Source organism: Sprattus sprattus (assembly GCF_963457725.1).
Source record: "Sprattus sprattus genome assembly, chromosome: 14".
Classification (NCBI taxonomy): domain Eukaryota; kingdom Metazoa; phylum Chordata; class Actinopteri; order Clupeiformes; family Clupeidae; genus Sprattus; species Sprattus sprattus.
This window is the reverse complement of record NC_137912.1, coordinates 13,360,611-13,379,541: the sequence shown is the minus strand read 5'-3', so window position 1 is coordinate 13,379,541 and position 18,931 is coordinate 13,360,611. Positions and strand designations below refer to the sequence as shown.

Below are 18,931 nucleotides of genomic sequence, written 5' to 3'. Positions count from 1 at the left end.
GTTGTGTGTAGTTGCGCTTAAACAAGGCAAAAAGCAGGCCCTCCACACCAATTAGCCTTCACTGGTAGGCTGTAATGAAAGAGCCCATGTACCGTGGCTGTGTTTCGAGGCGTAAACTAGCCACCGCTTCAAGGGCCGTTGCTTCACACCACGCTTTGAATTGTAGCACGGATAAACCATAGATAAACTCTTCTGAATGATTTTCAGCAGGTCTGAGTGGTTTCATATAAACAAGGTATCACTTTGTGGCACTAAAATGCAGACAGAAAGACTTCAGTTTGGGTCTGTCTCGCTGGCACAGTCTTAAGCCATTTTTTGGTCATTTATTTGAAATTGAGATTTCTGATTGCAAACTTTAGGCTAGAGCCAGGGCTAGAAGTAATCCCCACTTTGGAAGCCTGCCATTGCCTATTTGTCTCCGATGTCTATAGAGTGTGCCAGTGAATGTTTCCAGGGAAAGGGTGCCATTTGTGCTGTGTGTAGGAGGACACGAGCACGATTTTACGCTCCCATTGTACACGCTTTAGCATGCGGTTGTGCGAGTGTGTTTGTCACCACGTGCCTGTGCCCATGTGTGTGGGCGTGTGTTTTTGGATAAACACTGTGGCCGCACATTTGATGATGTGTGTCACGGTGTGAGAAAAACACACACACACACACACACACACACACACACACACACACATTCACCACTGTGTCAGTAGTCCGAAAAACGCTTGTGGCATACAGGATCCTTGCTGCATGTGGTGATGTGATTTTGCCGAAGGAGATAAACCTTAAGGCGACTGCATGGGGCATCACTGCGGAAGGCTTCAAATCAATTGCAGTGGACCATCTCTCTCTCTCTCTCTCACTCTCTCTCTCTCTCTCTCTCTCTCTCTCTCTCTCCTTCTCTCTCTCACTCTCTCATTGACTTACTCATGCTCTGTCTCTCCTCTTCTCTATAGGCATACTAAATCCTTATAGTCTATATATATACACACTTGCAGATTTTCATTGGAAATTGCACTGCTTATGCATGCTAAGTACAGGGACTTATTTGAAATCATCCCTTGCCCCAGCAGGTGGGGGCCTCTACGTCAATACACCCGCACCTTGAGACTGAAGTGGATTGTATGGGGGGGGGCAACACCCAGCTGGCGCCTTCTCTCCCTGTGTTTAGATTAATACTTTCTTTTTGTTTGCCCTCATAATCACCCCCCATACACACACACACACACACACACACACACAGAGTAAGCAGAGAACACTTCAGGGGGGGAGTTGGTGGAGGAAGGAAAAAAGAGAGAGACGAGGCAAGGCGAACATCTGCAGCATAATGGATGGATATAATAACCTGCTGCAATAATGGCGCAGCTTTTCCGAGTACCGTGCTTTTTTTTGCTGCATGCTGAAGCCTTGCTGCTTAATCATGCATCTATGCCTGTGTGGAATGAAACACCGGAGGAGGGAGAGAGAGAGAAAGGGAGAGACAAAGAGCGAAAACAAGAGAAACTGCATTAAACATGAGCTTGATTAGAGTGCTTTTACTGTACGCTCCACAGCGAGTCTGTTCCCCCCCCCATCACCTTCACAGAGCCTATCAGTCTTTACCCAGAGCCTCTGGAGATCATAAGGGGGCATGCGTGGGAGCGCAGTGGCTGGGGTTCGAGCCATGAAACCACCAGCTGAAGAGGGAGGCAGGCCGGAGGAGCATATGGATGGAATGAAGTTGAAATAATTTAATTCCAAGTACCAAGTACCATATCGACTAACAACATAGAAAGACAATTGCAATACTAACTCAGTCATTCAGTCAATCAATGAATTAATCAATCAATCAATCTCTTTTTTTAATTAGTCATGATGTGTCACTTTAATCAGTGAGTGAATTAGTAGGGGAGCATATGCATAAAATTAAGTTCAAAGGATTGATGGTTGACTAACTCAATAACTAGGTAACTAACTAACTAAATCATTTACATAAATAGATAGACTAAATCAATTATTCAGTCAATCAATTAGTTAATCAGTCAATCTATTTTAAATTGGATCAGAGAGCGAATTAGTACATTTCTGAGAAAAAACTCTTGGAGTGGGAGGAGGGAGGGAAGGAGAGAGGGGAGGAGAAATAGAGAGAAAATGTAATTGCAACCATTTCATATCTGGACCACTAGAGATAAATGATCCCCCCCATCAGTCTCTCCATATGTCTGAGTGGGCAAGCGAGGTTAGGTCTGATTAGATAAGTTACGTTTCATAAAGCTCTGATAATCAAATCATTAAAGATTAATGGAGAGTGCACGGCTCCCTGTCGCTGTTTCGGTGGGAACCATTCAATTATCACCGCCGTCTGTCGGGCCACTTAATTCCAATGCAAATGCAGCTGGATTTGGTGGTGACCTGAGGTCCCCTGCCTCTTACGCACAGGCAAGTCATGGTAGGAGATGGTGACTCATCGGATGCTGTCTCCAGAGAATCTGGAAATATTCTAACTATTCTACCTACCCTGTGCACAAGCCCACCCCACACACCCCTCCACACACAAACACACAGACACATTAAAATCCCAGGTTTTGAAAGGGGCTTTTTAGACTTCTTGAGTTTAATCTCTGTAATCTGCTAGAGATGGTTGAGAGTGTTTTGGAGCTGAGAATCTGAGAATGCAGTGAAGAGGCCTCAGCATGCTGCAGCAGCCACCAGGTGACACTGTTTCCCCCAAACCGTCCCCCTTTTCACACAACAGCACAGGCTCACGCAGAGCCCGCCTCGAAATGCTGCAGTGCCGATGTCTGTGCAGACACCCACGTGTGAGGGTTACAACAGAAATTGTTGATAACGAGACCTGTTAAACGTGGCCAATTTCACCACTGTAACCCCTCTCTCCCACCCACTACCTCAAAAGAAGAGAATGAGGGACGAAGGAGAGACTGCTGAGGAGAAAACGTGATGCTCTGCTTTGAAAAGCACCAAAGCCTTGCATGCTAATTCTTCTTCTTTGATAGGCTTGCTTTTCCTGAAACATGAAAGGCTGAATTTGTATATGCTTTTGGGGAAACAAAGACCGAATTTGTCAACAGTGAGTGGGAGACCCTTACTGCAGCCTTGTGTGTCTGTTTAAAAACAAAACAAATGTCGCTCTCAGCTTCTCCTTTCTTGCCTCAGTTTATATGGCAGTTTGATGGACATGCCCACAGCCCTTGCGACTCAATGCATGGAGCGCCCGCTTCAAGCCAACTGACTTCTGCAGCGTGATAAGTAAGCTGTTTGAGACGGATGTATGCACCGCCATACTCCCCTAATTCATCTCTGCTTGGTGACGCCTACAATACAATGATTATCAATGGTGCCACCCCTGTGCCTACAATACAATGATTATCAATGGTGCCACCCAGGAAAGCCACTGTGTACCCAACAATGCAATCACATAATCACACAGTTGGTACCAGAAGGAAGCATACAGCACTGAGGGATGTCAGAGGGCGGGTCACAGCAGACTGCGGATGACTCCTGAAGGGGTATCCATTTAGGATAATTACTATTTGTCTTGAGGACATAGCGCTTGCAAGAGAGCATTGCTCTGATTAAGTACAGTAATAGAAGGAGCTGAAGACGGCCCAGATGCTCATTAAATGAACTGTAACGGATTGTGTTTGAGGGAGGGCGAGCCCATCACTCACTCCCATTTGAGCCGCTAATGGCATAATGGAGCTCACAGAGGATGATGAAGGGGTATTATGGCTGGTGTTATATGATGGAGCGTTTTGTCCCCGCCAATATGGCCCGTCATATCCTCTTTACGTTGTTTCTCCGCATTAACATCCGAGGGGGGGACTCCTTTGTGTTCAGCAATCAGAAAAGAGCACTTCATCTATAATTCTTTGTGGAAATGCACAATGTGTTTGAAGTTGTGGTCACATTATTTTTCTCTCTCTCTCTCTTCTTCCTCTCTCTCTCTCTATATCTCTCTCTCTCTCTCCCTCTTTCTCAGGTGGTGTGTGCATCGCACAGTCGCTGAAGATCCCCCGCGAGCCGAAGTCCGGGGAGTTTTTCAAGATAATCGACAGGCTGATGGAAACCCCCAATGCCCGGGCCGTCATTATGTTTGCAAATGAGGATGACATCAGGTGAGGCCTCCCAAGACGTGACCTCTGAAACCTCTGTCAGAGCCATCAGTGGGTTGATTACCCACAGGAATGATTCCAAATGGGAGGGGTGGGGGGGATGAGAGATAGCAAAGAAACAGAGAGGGGGGGGGGGGGGGGGGGGGTGTCAGGGGAAGGAGAAGAAATAAGCAGGTGCACAGAAAAAAAGAGGGATCGTTAGAAAAGATGCAACAGGGAGGGAAAAAAACAAGACAGGGAGGGAGACTGAGAGAGAGAGAGAGAAAGAAAGGGATGTCACAGGGAACACAAAACAGAGAGAAAGCAAGAGCTATTCGATCGACTACAGACAGTGAGCAATCGAGAGACCAAGCCAGACAGACTGAGGATGAGGAAGGGAGGAGAACGTGCGAGGAAGAGAATGGTAATGAGAGGATGAGATAAAAGAGAGAGATTTAAAGGAGCCACTGAGACAGAAGTAGTTGTGTGTCCATTAAGCCTGCGACTCTCCCTAACAGTGTCTTCCCTTTACTTAAGCATTTCCTCTCAGCAATAATGGCCCCTCTCACTTACCGTAGATGAACACAATGCACGCTGTGCCTCTACCACATAAAAACAGCGACAGAAAGACGAGGGTGTGTGGGGGGGGGTGGGGTTAGAGAAAAAGAGGAAAAAAGGGGAAGAAGAAAAATACGGAGCAGCGGATGGAGGTTGAAGTAAAGCAAGGCTTCCTGCGCCTGTAGGGAGGGGATGCTCCCATTTCCACGTCCTGCTCAGCTCAGTGAGTGCAGGTCTGATTGGGCCCACAGAGCTTTGCCTGAGCCTCTTACGTAAGCTGGCCCCCGAGGACCAGCTCTGATCAGCTCTGGTGCAGGCCGGGTTGGGAACGGTGCACAGAGAGGGGGGGATGGGTGGGGGGGATGGGTGGGGGGGTCCCACCAAGGCACCAAGGGCTCTGCTGCTGGATTTAATGGAAGGTTGAAAGTGTGACCATGGTGGATGTGGATATGGGATGCAGCAATGTGCTTTCTTGAGGACATTTCTGGGCACCATTAAATATAGCCTATAACGGTCCACATCCTTAACAGACCCTATGGATTTGTGGGTAGTAGAGCACAGAGCTAAGCATATTGGCTATTTTCCCATGGAGCATATTATGCACTGAATCAGTTAATAAATGTGTTGCATGGCTACTTATTTTGTCTTTACCGCACGATGAGTAGTTTGAATGAATAAAGAAAAGTAGTTTGAAGAAAGTAGAGACCAACTCACCAGTGTAAAAACACAACTGATGTGTTGCTCCTTAAAAACTTGAAGGAGCCGTCTGGTCTTGACTTCCAGCTCATGCTACCAAGTGATAATAGAGGTGGTAAAAAATAAATATTAGCTTGTTATTTGACATGCCTTGAATAAATCAGTGCAGTCTCTTATATGCATTCACTGGGTGGAGATGTTGTGACAGCTGTAGCAGTGAAATGATGAATAATTAATTTTCTATTCATTTGTTTTTCCTTTCTTTCTATTTTCTTTCTTTCTTTCATCGACTCGTCTTCACTCCTTTTTTCCTCTCCTCCACACAGACGGGTCCTGGATGCCGCCAGGCGAAGGAATCACACGGGTCACTTCCTGTGGGTGGGCTCGGACAGCTGGGGCTCTAAAATCTCTCCAGTGGTGGGCCAGGAGGAGGTGGCTGAGGGCGCCATCACCATCTTGCCAAAGCGCGCCTCCGTTGACGGTGAGAGGCCTCCCAGAGCACCCTGGGAAGGGAAAGGAAGGGGTCGGGGGTTAGGGGGAAGAAGATGTCACCTTCATGCTCTCTTGGGTGTTCGCTCCCTGATACCTGTTATCGCACGACTGGAAAAGACCTTCTACTCCAGGGGAGAGAGAGAGAATGAGAAAGAGAGAGAGTGGAAGACAGTGTATGAGCACGAGAGAGGTCGTTTACTTTAAAGGGTGGAGAGTGAAAGAGAGGGAGAAAGAGAGAGAGTGAAAGACAGTTTGTGAGTGGAGAGAGTTCTTTTAAAGGGGGAGAGTGAGAGAGAGAGAGAGGGAGGAAGAGAGAGAGTGAAAGAGAGTTTGTGAGTGGAGAGAGGTCTTTTAAAGGGGGAGAGTGAGAGAGAGAGAGAGGGAGGAAGAGAGAGAGTGAAAGACAGTTTGTGAGTGGAGAGAGGTCTTTTAAAGGGGGAGAGTGAGAGAGAGGGAGGAAGAGAGAGAGTGAAAGAGACTGTGAGCACGATAGAGGTCTTTTAAAGATGGGAGAGTGTGAGAGTGAGAGGGAGAAAGAGATAGAGTGAAAGATAGGGGGGACAGTGAGAGAGAGAGTGGGAGAAGGAGAGAGAGTGAAAGAGAGTGTGTGAGCACTAGAGAGGTCTTTTAAAGGGGAGAGAGTGAGAGAGTGAGAGGGAGAAAGAGAGAGAGTTAAAGAGAGTGTGTGAGCGTGAGAGATGTCTTTTAAAGGCTCCTCTTATTGGTATTCTTGGAGAGCACGACCGCTCCCTGTGCGGCTCTGCCCTTTCCACCCAGACTTAGAACCCAGATCAGGAAGGGTGCTGATATCTCCCACACTCCCGCTGAGCTGTGGGTTATGGGTGGCTGTGTAGTAGTTGTGTGCAGCTACTGTAGTAGACTTAGTGTTTGGGGCCATAATGAGTCAGACACAAAGTCAAGCTCAGACAATGATCAGACGCCCACACACACACACACACTCACACACACACACACACACACACACACACACACACACACACACACACACACACACACACACACACACACACATACACACACACACACACACTCTTGTGGTTCATCTCGGGAATATGTCCTCAATTAGCACGCCTTTTGACAGGACACAGTAGATAATTGTATCCTTAGGGGAGGTTCAGTTTGGTATATAGACTGCATGAACTATGAGTGTTCTTTTTTCCCCTGTTTTTCTTTTGTTCTTGCTGTGAGTAGGAGGGATGGCGTGAACTCATGGCCAATGCTTTTCGCTTTTCTCTCCTCTCCTCTCTTCTTTTTTTCCCTCCCTCTCTCTCTCCTCTCCTCTCACTCTTTTGCACCCCTCAACCTATCCCCTGGTCCTCCTCCAGCTTTCGATCGCTACTTCAAGAGCCGCTCTCTGTCCAACAACAGGAGGAACGTGTGGTTCGCCGAGTTCTGGGAGGAGAACTTCAACTGCAAGCTGGGCATGCACGGCAAGCGACCTGGAAGCCCCAAGAAGTGCACAGGTAGAGTGGAGCGAGAGAGAGAGAGAGAGAGAGAGAGAGAGAGAGAGAGAGAGAGACGAGATACAGAGAGCCAGAGAGAGAGCTGTGATTGTACCCTGTCTGAACTGTGGAGAGATGGCCCTGGTCATCCATAATTCACACACCACACTACACTCTCACGCACAAAGGCACAAAGACCGCAGAGGTGGAAAAGGTTCCCTTTTCTCCTTTTTTGTTTAATAAAGAGAATGATAAAAGAAAAGCAAAGAATGGAAGATGAACAGGGGGAGGAGGGGAGGGTGGTCTGTGTGTGTGTGTGTGTGTGTTTTTTTAGCGGTGACAGCAGTTTGTAGGCAGTCTGGCGTTAGTGAAGAACCTTTCTCGCATGAGTTGTCTCAGCAAACGATGGCGACGCGCGCACAGCCCTTAGTCCATGCCCAGACGACATTTGGACTCTTTCCAGTGTCTGATTCCATCACACCTCGCCGCGTGCCGGCACCGCACCACATTCAAACTCCTCCTAAAGGTCCCCCGAAATGCACGAGAGGAGAGAGAGACAGGGCAAGCGGACGAGAGATTTGAACGAAAAAAATGATGAGAGAAATGATAGTTGTCATTGCTATGCCCAGCCATATTCTTCCATCATCTCTCTCCCTTTCTCTCATTTTACTGTTCCTCCTGTTTTTCCTGTCTATCAGCATGTCTCGGGCTCTCACCTGCTCTGTTCTCTCCATCCTCCTCTCGTTCGTCATCATGCTATGCCCTGGGGGCAGGAGATGTCTGTGGGTGCAAGCAAAGCTCATGCAGTGGCCCTGGACCACAGAGCGCCGCTCTCATGGGCGGAAGGCACATGCCCCAGACAGACAGACAGCCGGCCGGGGAGCAGGAGGCAGTGAGTCAGGGAGCTAATTTGGGAGCTAGGGAACAGAGGAGAAGAGAGGACAGACAGAGAGAGAGTGTGAGTTAGAGTGAAGAGGAGATTTGGAGAAACAGACAGAGACAAGAGAGTGAAATAGTTAGAGGGAGGGAGGGAGGGGGGGAAGAGGGGGAGGAGAAGGAGAATGAAAGAGACTATGATGCACTCAAAGGAGGAATACAGAGAGAAGGAATAAGGAAGGCAGACATAGAATCAGAGAGAAAGCCTTAAAAAAGAGAGAGAGAGAGAGAGCTAGAGAGAGAGAAGAATGTGCGGAGAGAGTGCATGTGTGGCTATGTCTGAGTGTGTGTGTGTTTGTGTGTGTTTGTGTGTGTGTGAGCATTTCCCTCCGGCAGTGTGTGACACACAGCGAGAACAGCGAGGAGAGGAAAAAAAGGATCTTATCTACCTGAGCCACACTGCAGCCAGCTGAGCTGAGCCCGTTTGGTGAAACAAGACCGAAATGTCGGGCTGTTTACCAGAGGGAAACAGAGAGGAGGTCAAACAAAAGACTGCGGAGCAGTCAGCTCGCTGCCATGTTAGTTTTCCAGGAACAAAGCGGACAGGGACAAACGAGCGACCTCTGCCACTGATATGTTGGCTTCAGTGGAGCCGTAGTGGCATAGCTGCCCTATACGGAGGCGTTACGGCCTGCCTGAGGGGATGTTACCAGCAGAATGGCCATTGTGGTATGTTTGTGCCAGTGCGCTGAAGACACGCGTGCCATAGACTTCAGCATTGAAAACTCGTTGACTTTGCATTGGGAAGCTTCAGGGAGAGATGCAGCTTCTGTGACTTGTAGCCGTGGTGACAAGGACAGAGGAAATGTGTTGAGGATGGTACAGATTTAAAGCTGCGTGTGTTTGTGTGTTTGCGTGTTTGCGTGTTTGTTTGTGTGTTTGTGTATTTTTGTTCCAGACGGCATGATAGTGGGTAAGTGGAAAATGTGATATTATGAAGAGGCAAGTGCTCTTACAGCTTATACATTATGTATGGTATGGAATAGCAGTTAGACAGAGTGCAATTTGCGAAAACTTTCTCTTGGAGATATGAATAAACAGACTCTCACACACACTGTCTCTGTCGCTCTTTGACACCCCCCCCCCCCACACACACACACACGCACACACACTTACACGCACATATACACACATGCAATACAATTTTTCATTTTTATGACAAGTGCTCTATCTTATGAAGGAAGCCAGGGGCTCTCCGACTGCACTGTTGTTCTCCGAATCTGATTTGGGCCGCCAAGGGCACCACGTGGATTGAGCTCACTTTCGCAACGAAAAAAAAACTCATTGGATGACGGCGATCAGCCAGCGGGCCGACAGCTTTATTTCATTTCTCCTGTGATAATTTGTACAAGGGTACAAGAGAAGATGAGAGAGGGAGAGGGGGAGAGAATAAAAGGCATTGTGCTGAACTACTTTAAGCCCCAGAATTCCCTCAGGGCAACAGGAGCACCATATTCTTAATGTTTATGGATCTGCATGTTGTTTCGCGCTTTGGGGAAGCACTTACATGAGTGTTTTTTGTGGGTTTTGAACACACAAACACAGCCACACTCACATACACTGGGAAATGCTGAAAGATGCTATTGTTATGCAGCTCAGAAAATAAGCCCTAACTGTGAGACTGTGGCCGCTGCAGTGTCGCCCTTTTTCCCTTCCCCAACTGCTGAGGGGAAGAAAAGTGAGAAGATGAATACTGAGTGAGACCAGTGGGGAGACAGACGGCCATATTCGTGTGTGTATGTGTGTGTGTGTGAGTGTGTGAGCGTGTGGGTGTGAGTTTGTGTGTGTGTGTGTGTTTGTGTGTGTTGGGGGGGGGGGGGTCTCGGGGAGTGGGGTTTTCCTCTTCCCCCTTCATCAGATGGGGACTGTCATGGCTGTGACAGGGCACGCTTGACGTAATGAGAATAATTACGCCACCGCTGTGCGCCTGGCCTCTTCTCACTCCACTCTCTACCCCTGCCACACACACACACACACACACACACACACACACACACACACACATTTTTACAAGAAAGCTCTTTCAGCAGCACGACACAAGGCACTGATTACCCCCCTACCCTTCCTTCTCACAATCACACACACAGATTCCTCCACCCCTTTACGCCACTTACTTCCTGGCATCACATCGGGCCCAAGTGACACAGGAGCACTGCCACATTCACCACAGAGGCAGACCCTGACGAGGCACCAAAAAACCTCCTGCACGCCACGCCAACTGACAAGCACAAGGGACCAATCATCACACAGGGCCGGGGCTGATGGAGAAAGCAGCATGCCCTTGGGTGTCAACCAATGTGTCGCATGCTGCTATGCCAAACACACACACACACACACACACGTGCAAACCCACACACAATGTTCACGTAATGAGACCGGATTGTATCGAACACCGTCATGTGGCACTAACAGAGATCAAATCAGCCGCCGTCTTTATTTGCGAGCAATCATTTCAGCACGACTGCAGTTCCTTTCTGAAAGGACGTCGACGAGGGGGTTCTGGGGGATGGGGCACCTGGGTGGGAGAATAATTGGGTGGGAGAGGTGGGTCTGATTTTCTTCAGTCAGTTTGGAGAGGGAATAACAAAATAAGAAAGATTTCCAGTAAGACTTTATCACTGCAGAAGCCTAAGACCCACCATTTTGAGTTGCTAGACTTGCTAAAGAGCCAGTAAAATACATGGGCTTTCTTTCCTTCCTTTCCTGCTGTTATCACACCTGCCTTCGACTGCTATGTGTTACTGGGCAGGGAAAGGCCCTGGCGGCTCTGTGTAGATCTCGTGGTCAGGGCTGTGAAGGCATTTTTCGGCGGCACAAAACAAGGTTAGCAAGGAACTGGCATCTCTCTCAGCACCTGCCACCCTGTGTGCGGAGCGGCCGCACTCACGGAAACAACCGGCTGAATCAGCAGCAGCGCCCTTAGACATGCTGTGATGCTTTGTGTGTGGGTTCAGGCGAGATAACTAGATGTGAGTTAGTTAGTGTGTGTGTGTGTGTGTGTGTGAGTGTGTGTGTGTGTGCGTGTGTGTGTGTGTGTGTGTGTGTGTGTGTGTGTGTGTGTGTGTGTGTGTGTGTGTGTGTGTGCGTGTGTGTGTGCGTGTGCGTGTGTGTGAGTGTGTGTGTGTGTGTGTGTGTGTGTGTGTGTGTGTGTGTTAGAGTGTGAGAGAGAGTCTTTTTTCATTCCTGGGTAATGTGTTTATTTTCTGCCACAATATTTTTTCATGTGTTGGTGTGTGTATGTGACTGTTGACTGTTCGTCTGTTTTTAGAAGCTGGGAATGTCACTTAAACTGAGTGTGACATAAACACACAAACAGACACACACACACACACACACACACACACACAGAATCTGCTTTCTCCTCCCTTTTGGCATAGTGACCACACTGAATCCCTCTGCGGCTCTGTGGAGTTGGAGGAAAGTCTCCGGGACCAGCGTACAAGTAAACACACCAGCAGCCAACTCAGGTGGAAATAAAGAGAGAGAGAGAGAGAGAGAGAGAGAGGGGGGAAAACACACCACCACATCCCAATTCCTTTATGTGTCATCCTCTCCTCCCTCTCTCCATCTTAGCACCTCACTGTCTGTCACTTTTAATGGCACGTCTGTCAGGAGCCTTGCAGTTCGGAGTCCACTCTCCACTGTTTGTATGTGTGTGAGTGAGTGGGTGTGTGTGTGTGTGTCAGGTGTGTGTGTGTGAGTGAGTGAGTGTATGTGTGCATGTGTGACTGTGAGTGTGTGGGGGGAGGGGGGGGGGGGGTGGGGTGCACGACACACTTGATGCAGTGGGAGTGGAAGAATGTGAGGGAGCGCTGACCGTAGCGATGCCGTGTCAGTGCACACCTCAGGCAGCCTCAGCCACCACACACACACACACACACACACACACACACACACAGCCTCCGCCACCACAGCCACAGCAGCACCCAGCGGGACGGGCTCCACGGGAGGAGCCTGATCGCTTTACCGATAATCCGGCCGGACAACCCGCCGCAAAAATGAGCAGCCTGCCACTGGACAGAGCATTAGAGGGGGTGCGATGACACCTGGGGAAGGGGTCAGGAACTCCACTTCACCTGTGTGCCTTTCAGTTCCCCCTCCCCCTCCCCCTCCCCCTCCCCCTCCCCGGTATGTCACGTTTGGAAACCGTGCCAAGGTAACGTCAGGATGTCAGAAGCTGTAGAGTGGGGTGTTGTGAGTGTGAGTGTGGCTGCTGCAGCTTGTGAGGCAGTACAGCACTGGAGGAGAGGAAGACGTGAGTCAGGAGACGAGTCAGCGGGAGACTCAGCAGGGGCTTTTACAGAGAGAGGCAGTCATTAGCTTCAGTTTATGAGGAGGAGGATGGGACGATGTTGTCATGAGAGTAAAAGACAGAAAGAACGAATGAGAGAGAGAGAGAAAGAGAGAGGCGGGGGGGTTGGGTATCTCTCTTTCTGTCTTTGTTAGTGTGTAAGGCAGGAGGAAGGCGAGCGAAACCTGTGCGTTTACACCTCATCACTTCCACATTGGCTCTGTCCGATTTACCACAATCCATAGCGGTGGACGAGGGAAGAGGAGCACCCCCCCAACTGCATTCTCTTTAAGAGCTCAGATGGGTTTAATTACACCCCCGCCACGCTCCGCTGTCACTATGACACTCGGCCTGCAGATCGATGCGGCGGCAGCAGATTGTTTTCCGTGCTGATGATGTCCGGGTCGCGATTCCCCGCACTCCAAATTAATGGAGTTAGGCAAGGACATAGTACTACAGCACTCTTAACAAGAGTTAGAGTTAGAGTGTGTGTGTGTGTGTGTGTGTGTGTGTGTGTTTGATTTGTGTGTGTGTGTGTTTGTGTGTGTGTGTGTGTTTGTTTGTTTGTTTCTTTGTGTGTTAGTGTGTGTGTCAGAGAGAGCACAGCAAATCCACTGAGCTCCAGGAAGCATTGTCACGGCAATTCATTTTCATCAGAGTCCCGTCCAGAGGTGAGGGTGCCCAACGCATACCAAACAAGGCAGGAGAGCAGGAGAGCAGGAGAGCAGGGGCCATGCTATTAGCCCACACCAGGGGAGTCTGGGCTCAGCAATGCAACGCCGGGGCTTCAGGAACGTGCAGCCAGTAATCAGTGGCGCCGACACAATCCAATGACTTCTCCACGGCCCCAGACAGACAGGGAGCTTGTGATACCCCCCCCCCCCCCCCCCCCCGACACACACACACACACACACCTTCACCTCCCGCTCGCACTGCAGACTGTAGAGGGGCTCAGGTTCTGCGACAGCGGGTGAAACAATCCCCATAAATATTTGACGGGACAACTTCGCATGACTGGTTCCAGCCTTGCACAGAGCCCTGGAGCTGAAAGGTCCATTTTGAGGTAGGGGTGGAGGGGGGTGGGGGGTGGGGGAGAGAGAGAGAGAGGGAAGCCAGCCTGTGGCTGACCACATACCTCCCTCTGGTGGAATTTCTAAAAGAGAAGTGAAAAAAAATGTTTTGCTGTTGGAATCAATTATTTTGCAGTGGGGCTTGCAGAGTGAAGATGGTTTTGTAGTGAATATGTGAATTGAGGACTTTTTATTTATTTTTCGTTTGTTGTCTATCCCCGCTTTTCGATGTTTCTGGCAAACTCTTTTTATGTGCATGTTTTTTATATGTGTGTGTGTGTGTGTGTGTGTGTGTGTGTATGTGTGTGTGTGTGTGTGCGTGTGGATGTGAGTGTGTATGTGTATGAGTCAGAGAGAGCTTGGCTTCCTCAGATACACTAATGGATGGCTAGAAAGAGCTAGATAGAGTTTCCTCCATTTACTCCCCCTTTCCTCCGCTTTCTCATTTCCTTTCTTTCTTCTCAAGTGCATCCAGTTGTGAGCAACAGCACATCCTCATCAAAGGTCAAGTTGCTCAGAACGTCAGAGACCTGTACAACCATTAGTGTAGCATCACTATGGGAACAGAACCCTCCTACGTCATACATGGTTTAAAAAAACAAACAAACATGTGCTGCCCCACCTGCATTACCCCCCCTTATAAAACAATTGGGTTCTAGCGCGTAATTTAGCTGTTTCTGATTGGACGAGAGACGTTCCATGCTATAGGTTATTCTTCAACATACCTACAGTTACGGGACTTTTCACAGCTAAAAATAAATCACTCCGCGATGAAGCATTCGCATTGATGATAACCGTTAATTCAAAGTTTTTAAAATTCCAAACCAAGATGTTGACAATGGAACTATTTTTTATTGCGGAGAAACAATGGCGAAATAAACTATTTTTAATCAATAACTTCGTGTTGAAATGTTAATTTGTTGACTGTAGAATTGTTTTATAAAAGCAATATAGCACTCGTGGGAGTGGGGTAGGTAAGGGATAATCCCACGGGTGTTGTTGCCTACGCCACTCGGCCTGGCGGCCTCGGTGGCTACGGCCGAACACCACCCGTGGGATTATCCCTTACCTACCCCACTCCCACTCGTGCTATATTGCTTAATTCTCTCCCCCACTACCCCCCCACCCCCACCCTGGAGGCTCAACCCTGGTGATCCAATTTATCACTGCCTTGCTCAAGCCACAAGTGATTACCAAACACCACTTTAAACCAATCCACCGTAGCTGTAAATAGGAATCGGCTCTGACAGAGGCAATAAAATGGGAGGTCCCCCATCAGAGTTAGGGCGACTAACAGGAGGTGTGTGTGTTTTTTTTATTTAAGTCTTTTTTTTTACGTGGCAGGAGAGGATAAAACAGAAGCCACAGAAGTTGAGGTAAACTTAGTATGAATGAATCTCTTTGCTATTGACAGTATTGTCAAGTTAAACACTTTTGTCAGTAAAAGAATTTCATGTTTTTCACAGTGACATCCAACAAAAAGATGAATGCTTGAAAGATGGAAGTTTCTAAAAAAAAGGATATGCAAATTAATTAGGAGTTTTTAGGAGTTTTTTTAATCAGCTTTTGAGAAATATTTCAAAAGTTTATCTTTTTTATTCCCAAGAAGTTCTTCCTCAGACACTTTTGATGTTCTTCAAAAGTGGGACGCTCTTTTCTTGCGTTGATGAACCAAAATTAACTCTGAACACATGCATGCTTCTCAAGGGATGTTTGCCTTCGGCACAGGGACCAGGTGATGCTGTGCTTTCATGCAAATGCCTCAGCTCATTTCCATTTTCATTTAATTTAAAAGAAGGGAGTGATGGCGAAATAAAAGAAGAAAACTTACAAAATAACTTCCTCCCTCTAGTGTTTCCACATAAAGGTAGGCCATTACAAAAACGTGTAATTACACATTGGCATAATGTGCCTGTGTGTTGTAAATATTTAATCCCTGCAACGTGAATGCTGAGTCACAAATCAACTGTGACCGCAAGTGTTACTGAGACCCTGGAGCAAGGTTTTATTGGAAGTCTCGAGAAGTAGCTATTGCGTCACATTTTTACGGTAGAGCAGCAGGAGCTCCGATCCAAAACTAAGTAGATAACCACTACAAAGTCTAAAAGAAAACAAAAAAAACATTAGAAACACCAACAACAGCACAGTTGGCACTGATTAAAGCTTGCTAGCATGTTAGCAGATGTCTTTGGTGACAAAGTTGGCAATGTGTTTCTAAAAAAGCTTTTATTACATTTTTGGAGGGTGGTCCATCCTGGGACACCGACCTGCTAAATAGTCTGGGCGGCTATTGGGAACAACAGTTAACTTTTGTCTATGAACCTGTCATACAAAGTTCTTATTTCCTGAAAAGTGTTGCCTTAAAAGCCCACATCAGAGGGTCTAGAGCCTGAGACAGGGGTTGGATTCTTTCCCTAGCCCTCTGATGATCTTCACGAGGGGATGAAATCCATAGCAGGTCATCATCACGCTCCCAAAGTGATGAGATGCTCGAGTCTGAGCTCATCCCAGATAAAACGGGAGCAGTGGTATCTTCACTACAAAGGCTGGCAACAAAAAATAAATCGTTTTTTATTTGATAAGAGTGACTTGATTATTGCCTCTCCCTCAAAGCGCATTAAAACTGAGCTGCATTAATCAACCGATAAACTCAGAAGTTGCAAAGCAGACGTTTTTATTTGGTCTCAGTTCAGAGAAACAGCTTTAAACTTCAGTAACACAGTTTTACCGGCCAGCTTTGGCCTGTTTCGATTCTTATTAAGCCATCTGACTGTGACTGCTATTCTTACCAACAGGCATGGAAATGGCCACACCGGACCCGTCCCCTGATCCCATATTCCTGACTCCATCATTAAAACCTAGCATCTCTGGTCATAGGCAGGCTAACAGGAAATATCGAACAGGAAAGTGCAGTATGGATTGGCACTCTATAGGCATTGCTTGGGGTTCTTTCCTCCTTTAGAGTATATCAAGGGATGTCATGTTTGTTTGATTGACTCAGGGGGGTTTTCCTCTGAGAGTTGAGACCGGGTTACTGCCTGGCAGCGTGCCATAGCTGTGCAGGTGACTCCGACATCTCTTGACACACTTGTCTGGCATTTTTGGGGAGAGAATGACGGGCGCGGGACTGAAATGAAAATCTCATTTCTCGTCTCACTAGCCCTTTACTCTTCCTTGTTTGAGGAGCTTTCACAGCGCTGATTATGTCTGATGAGCCACCCCCCCCCCCCCCCCCCACACACACACACACACTATCTCACACACATACACACACGCATACAGTATGCATACACTCATTATGGCAGACAGCTCTTTCTAAGAGCATATAAGGACAGGCCTAAAAACCTTCCGCCATCAGCCAGATCCACGGTTCACACCACCACTGAAAGGAGCTCACGGGAGCAGGGCTGGCTGCTCGTTCAGTCACAGACTACGCACCTCTCCTCCCTCAAAAGCACTCTTCACAGAGAGACACAGAGAGGAGGAAAATTAAAGAAAATACAAAAAAGGAAATTGTTACAGGGAATACAGGACAGAGAGAGCGAGAGAGAGAGGCAGCGAAAGAATGAGAGAAAGGGAGAGGGAGAGAGAGGAAGCGAAAGAATGAGAGAGGGAGAGAGAGGAAGGGGAATAATAAGAGAGGGAGAGTGAGAGAAAGGCAGGGAAAGAATGAGAGAGGGAAACCCATTTAATCCAGGTGACCGGCCATTCTATTTGGCAAGGCGTGCATTATAATAACCCATTACCTGGAACCAACCTTAATTAAAAAGGCGGCTGTCACATATTGGGTCTCATGCTGATGCTTGCAACAGCACACTGGCAGTGTGTGTGTGTGTGTGTGTGTGTGTGGGGGGGGGGGGTTATGTGGGCAAATTGGTGGCGCTTGTGTAGGCATGTACACTGAGTGGGTGGGGAAAATGTAATTGTGGTTGCATCAGGGTTTGTGAGCACATTGATGTGCATATGTGTGTTTGTTTGTGTGTGTGTGTGTGTGTGTGTGTGTGCAGAGGTGGGCATAGCCATCTGTTTTTTGTTCTCTCCCTACCTGTCCTCTCGGCGGGATGACGCCCCGGGCTGTTTGCCGGTGTCAGCGGGATCAGACCTGTTAGATTGGTGTCGGAGTCACAGGTGGGCTCACAGTGGAGCAGCGGCAGCAGCTGCTAACCCCTGCTGGCGCTAACCCCTTGATGCGATTTCATGCTCCGTCTTATTTTGAACAATAGGCCACGTCTCAGGTGGCATCGCTCACCTGTTTGTCCGCTTTCTGCCTTCTCCCGCTGACGACACCTCTCCCACTCTCCCCGATCACTTTATGGAATGACAGAAACCACTGACAAAATCTTGAGTGAGTAGTGGTGGGTGGGGGAAAGAATACAACAGAGCATGATGTGTTTGAGAGTTTGTGGGCAGCGCATTGGAGTTGGAGAAACTTTGGCCCTCTCTCCCAGCGGCTTAGTACTAGTGCTTTGGTTTGCATTAACACGGCTGGGCCAAGCGAAGCGAGGCTGGCCTCCCCCCTTGACTCGCCCAGTGGGTGTCTGGCAGGCCTCAGTGTGGGAGACAGAGTGAGAGTGAGAGTGAGAGAGAGAGAGAGAGAGAGAGAGAGAGAGAGAGAGAGAGAGAGAGAGAGAGAGAGAGGTGAAACTTTTGACAGGAGCTTTCAAGTGAATGCCAGCACCTCTTGATGTGTGCTTTTTTTTTTTTTTTTGCCCCCCCTCCCCCTCTCCTCCCTCTCCCCGTTGGCGCAGAGCAATTTCAGCACGACAGGTCGTCGCAGGAAGTGTGTCCAGCAGGCAGCATTCAAAAGGCTCCTCAGGAAGTTGTACAATGGTAGGCCTGGAATGTAATTCATGGGGGCATTGTCTGAAGACATTTCCCCCCCCCCCTCCCACTTCTCATGACTAAACTTTATCGCAAAAAAAAGGGGACCACTTGCCAAGCTGTCTTCATTTTCCCACCAACCCCCCAGCCCCCCCAACAAAGTAAATACATAATGCACATTGACAGTCTACGACAGACAGCCAGGGAGTGGCAGTGAGAGAGGAAAAAATGACACAGATGAAATAGAAAAATATTGATATTATTCCAGGCATGGCTTCCAAAGTCATCTTGTCACTGCACGTATATACGTTGGCAGTCTTGTCTCCTCATTTGCAAGTCTGAGCTATTGATCAGCCATTTTCTGTTTTGGCAGATTGCGCCATAAATTAGAGTCGTGCGTGAGTGAGCCGCCGGTGCCAGGAGATGCTGCTTTAGTTCGTTTATTCAGCCAAGGAGCGGGGAACTAATTGAAGGAATAACTTCACAGGCCGAGCGCCATAATAAACACAGAGAGACTGTATG

The 18,931-nt window shown here is 48.2% G+C and overlaps 1 protein-coding gene across 1 annotated transcript in view; it reads left to right on the top strand.

Annotated features, from left to right (window-relative positions):
- grm8a (glutamate receptor, metabotropic 8a) overlaps window positions 1–18,931 on the top strand; it is a gene marked incomplete at both ends in the record, with an annotated part of 132,345 nt that overhangs the window by 78,123 nt on the left and 35,291 nt on the right. The window contains 3 exons of the mRNA XM_080851033.1: window positions 3,971–4,106; window positions 5,663–5,817; window positions 7,175–7,312. Of these exons, the coding sequence (XP_080707159.1) occupies window positions 3,971–4,106; window positions 5,663–5,817; window positions 7,175–7,312 (429 nt within the window). The remainder of the gene's footprint in view (window positions 1–3,970; window positions 4,107–5,662; window positions 5,818–7,174; window positions 7,313–18,931) is intronic.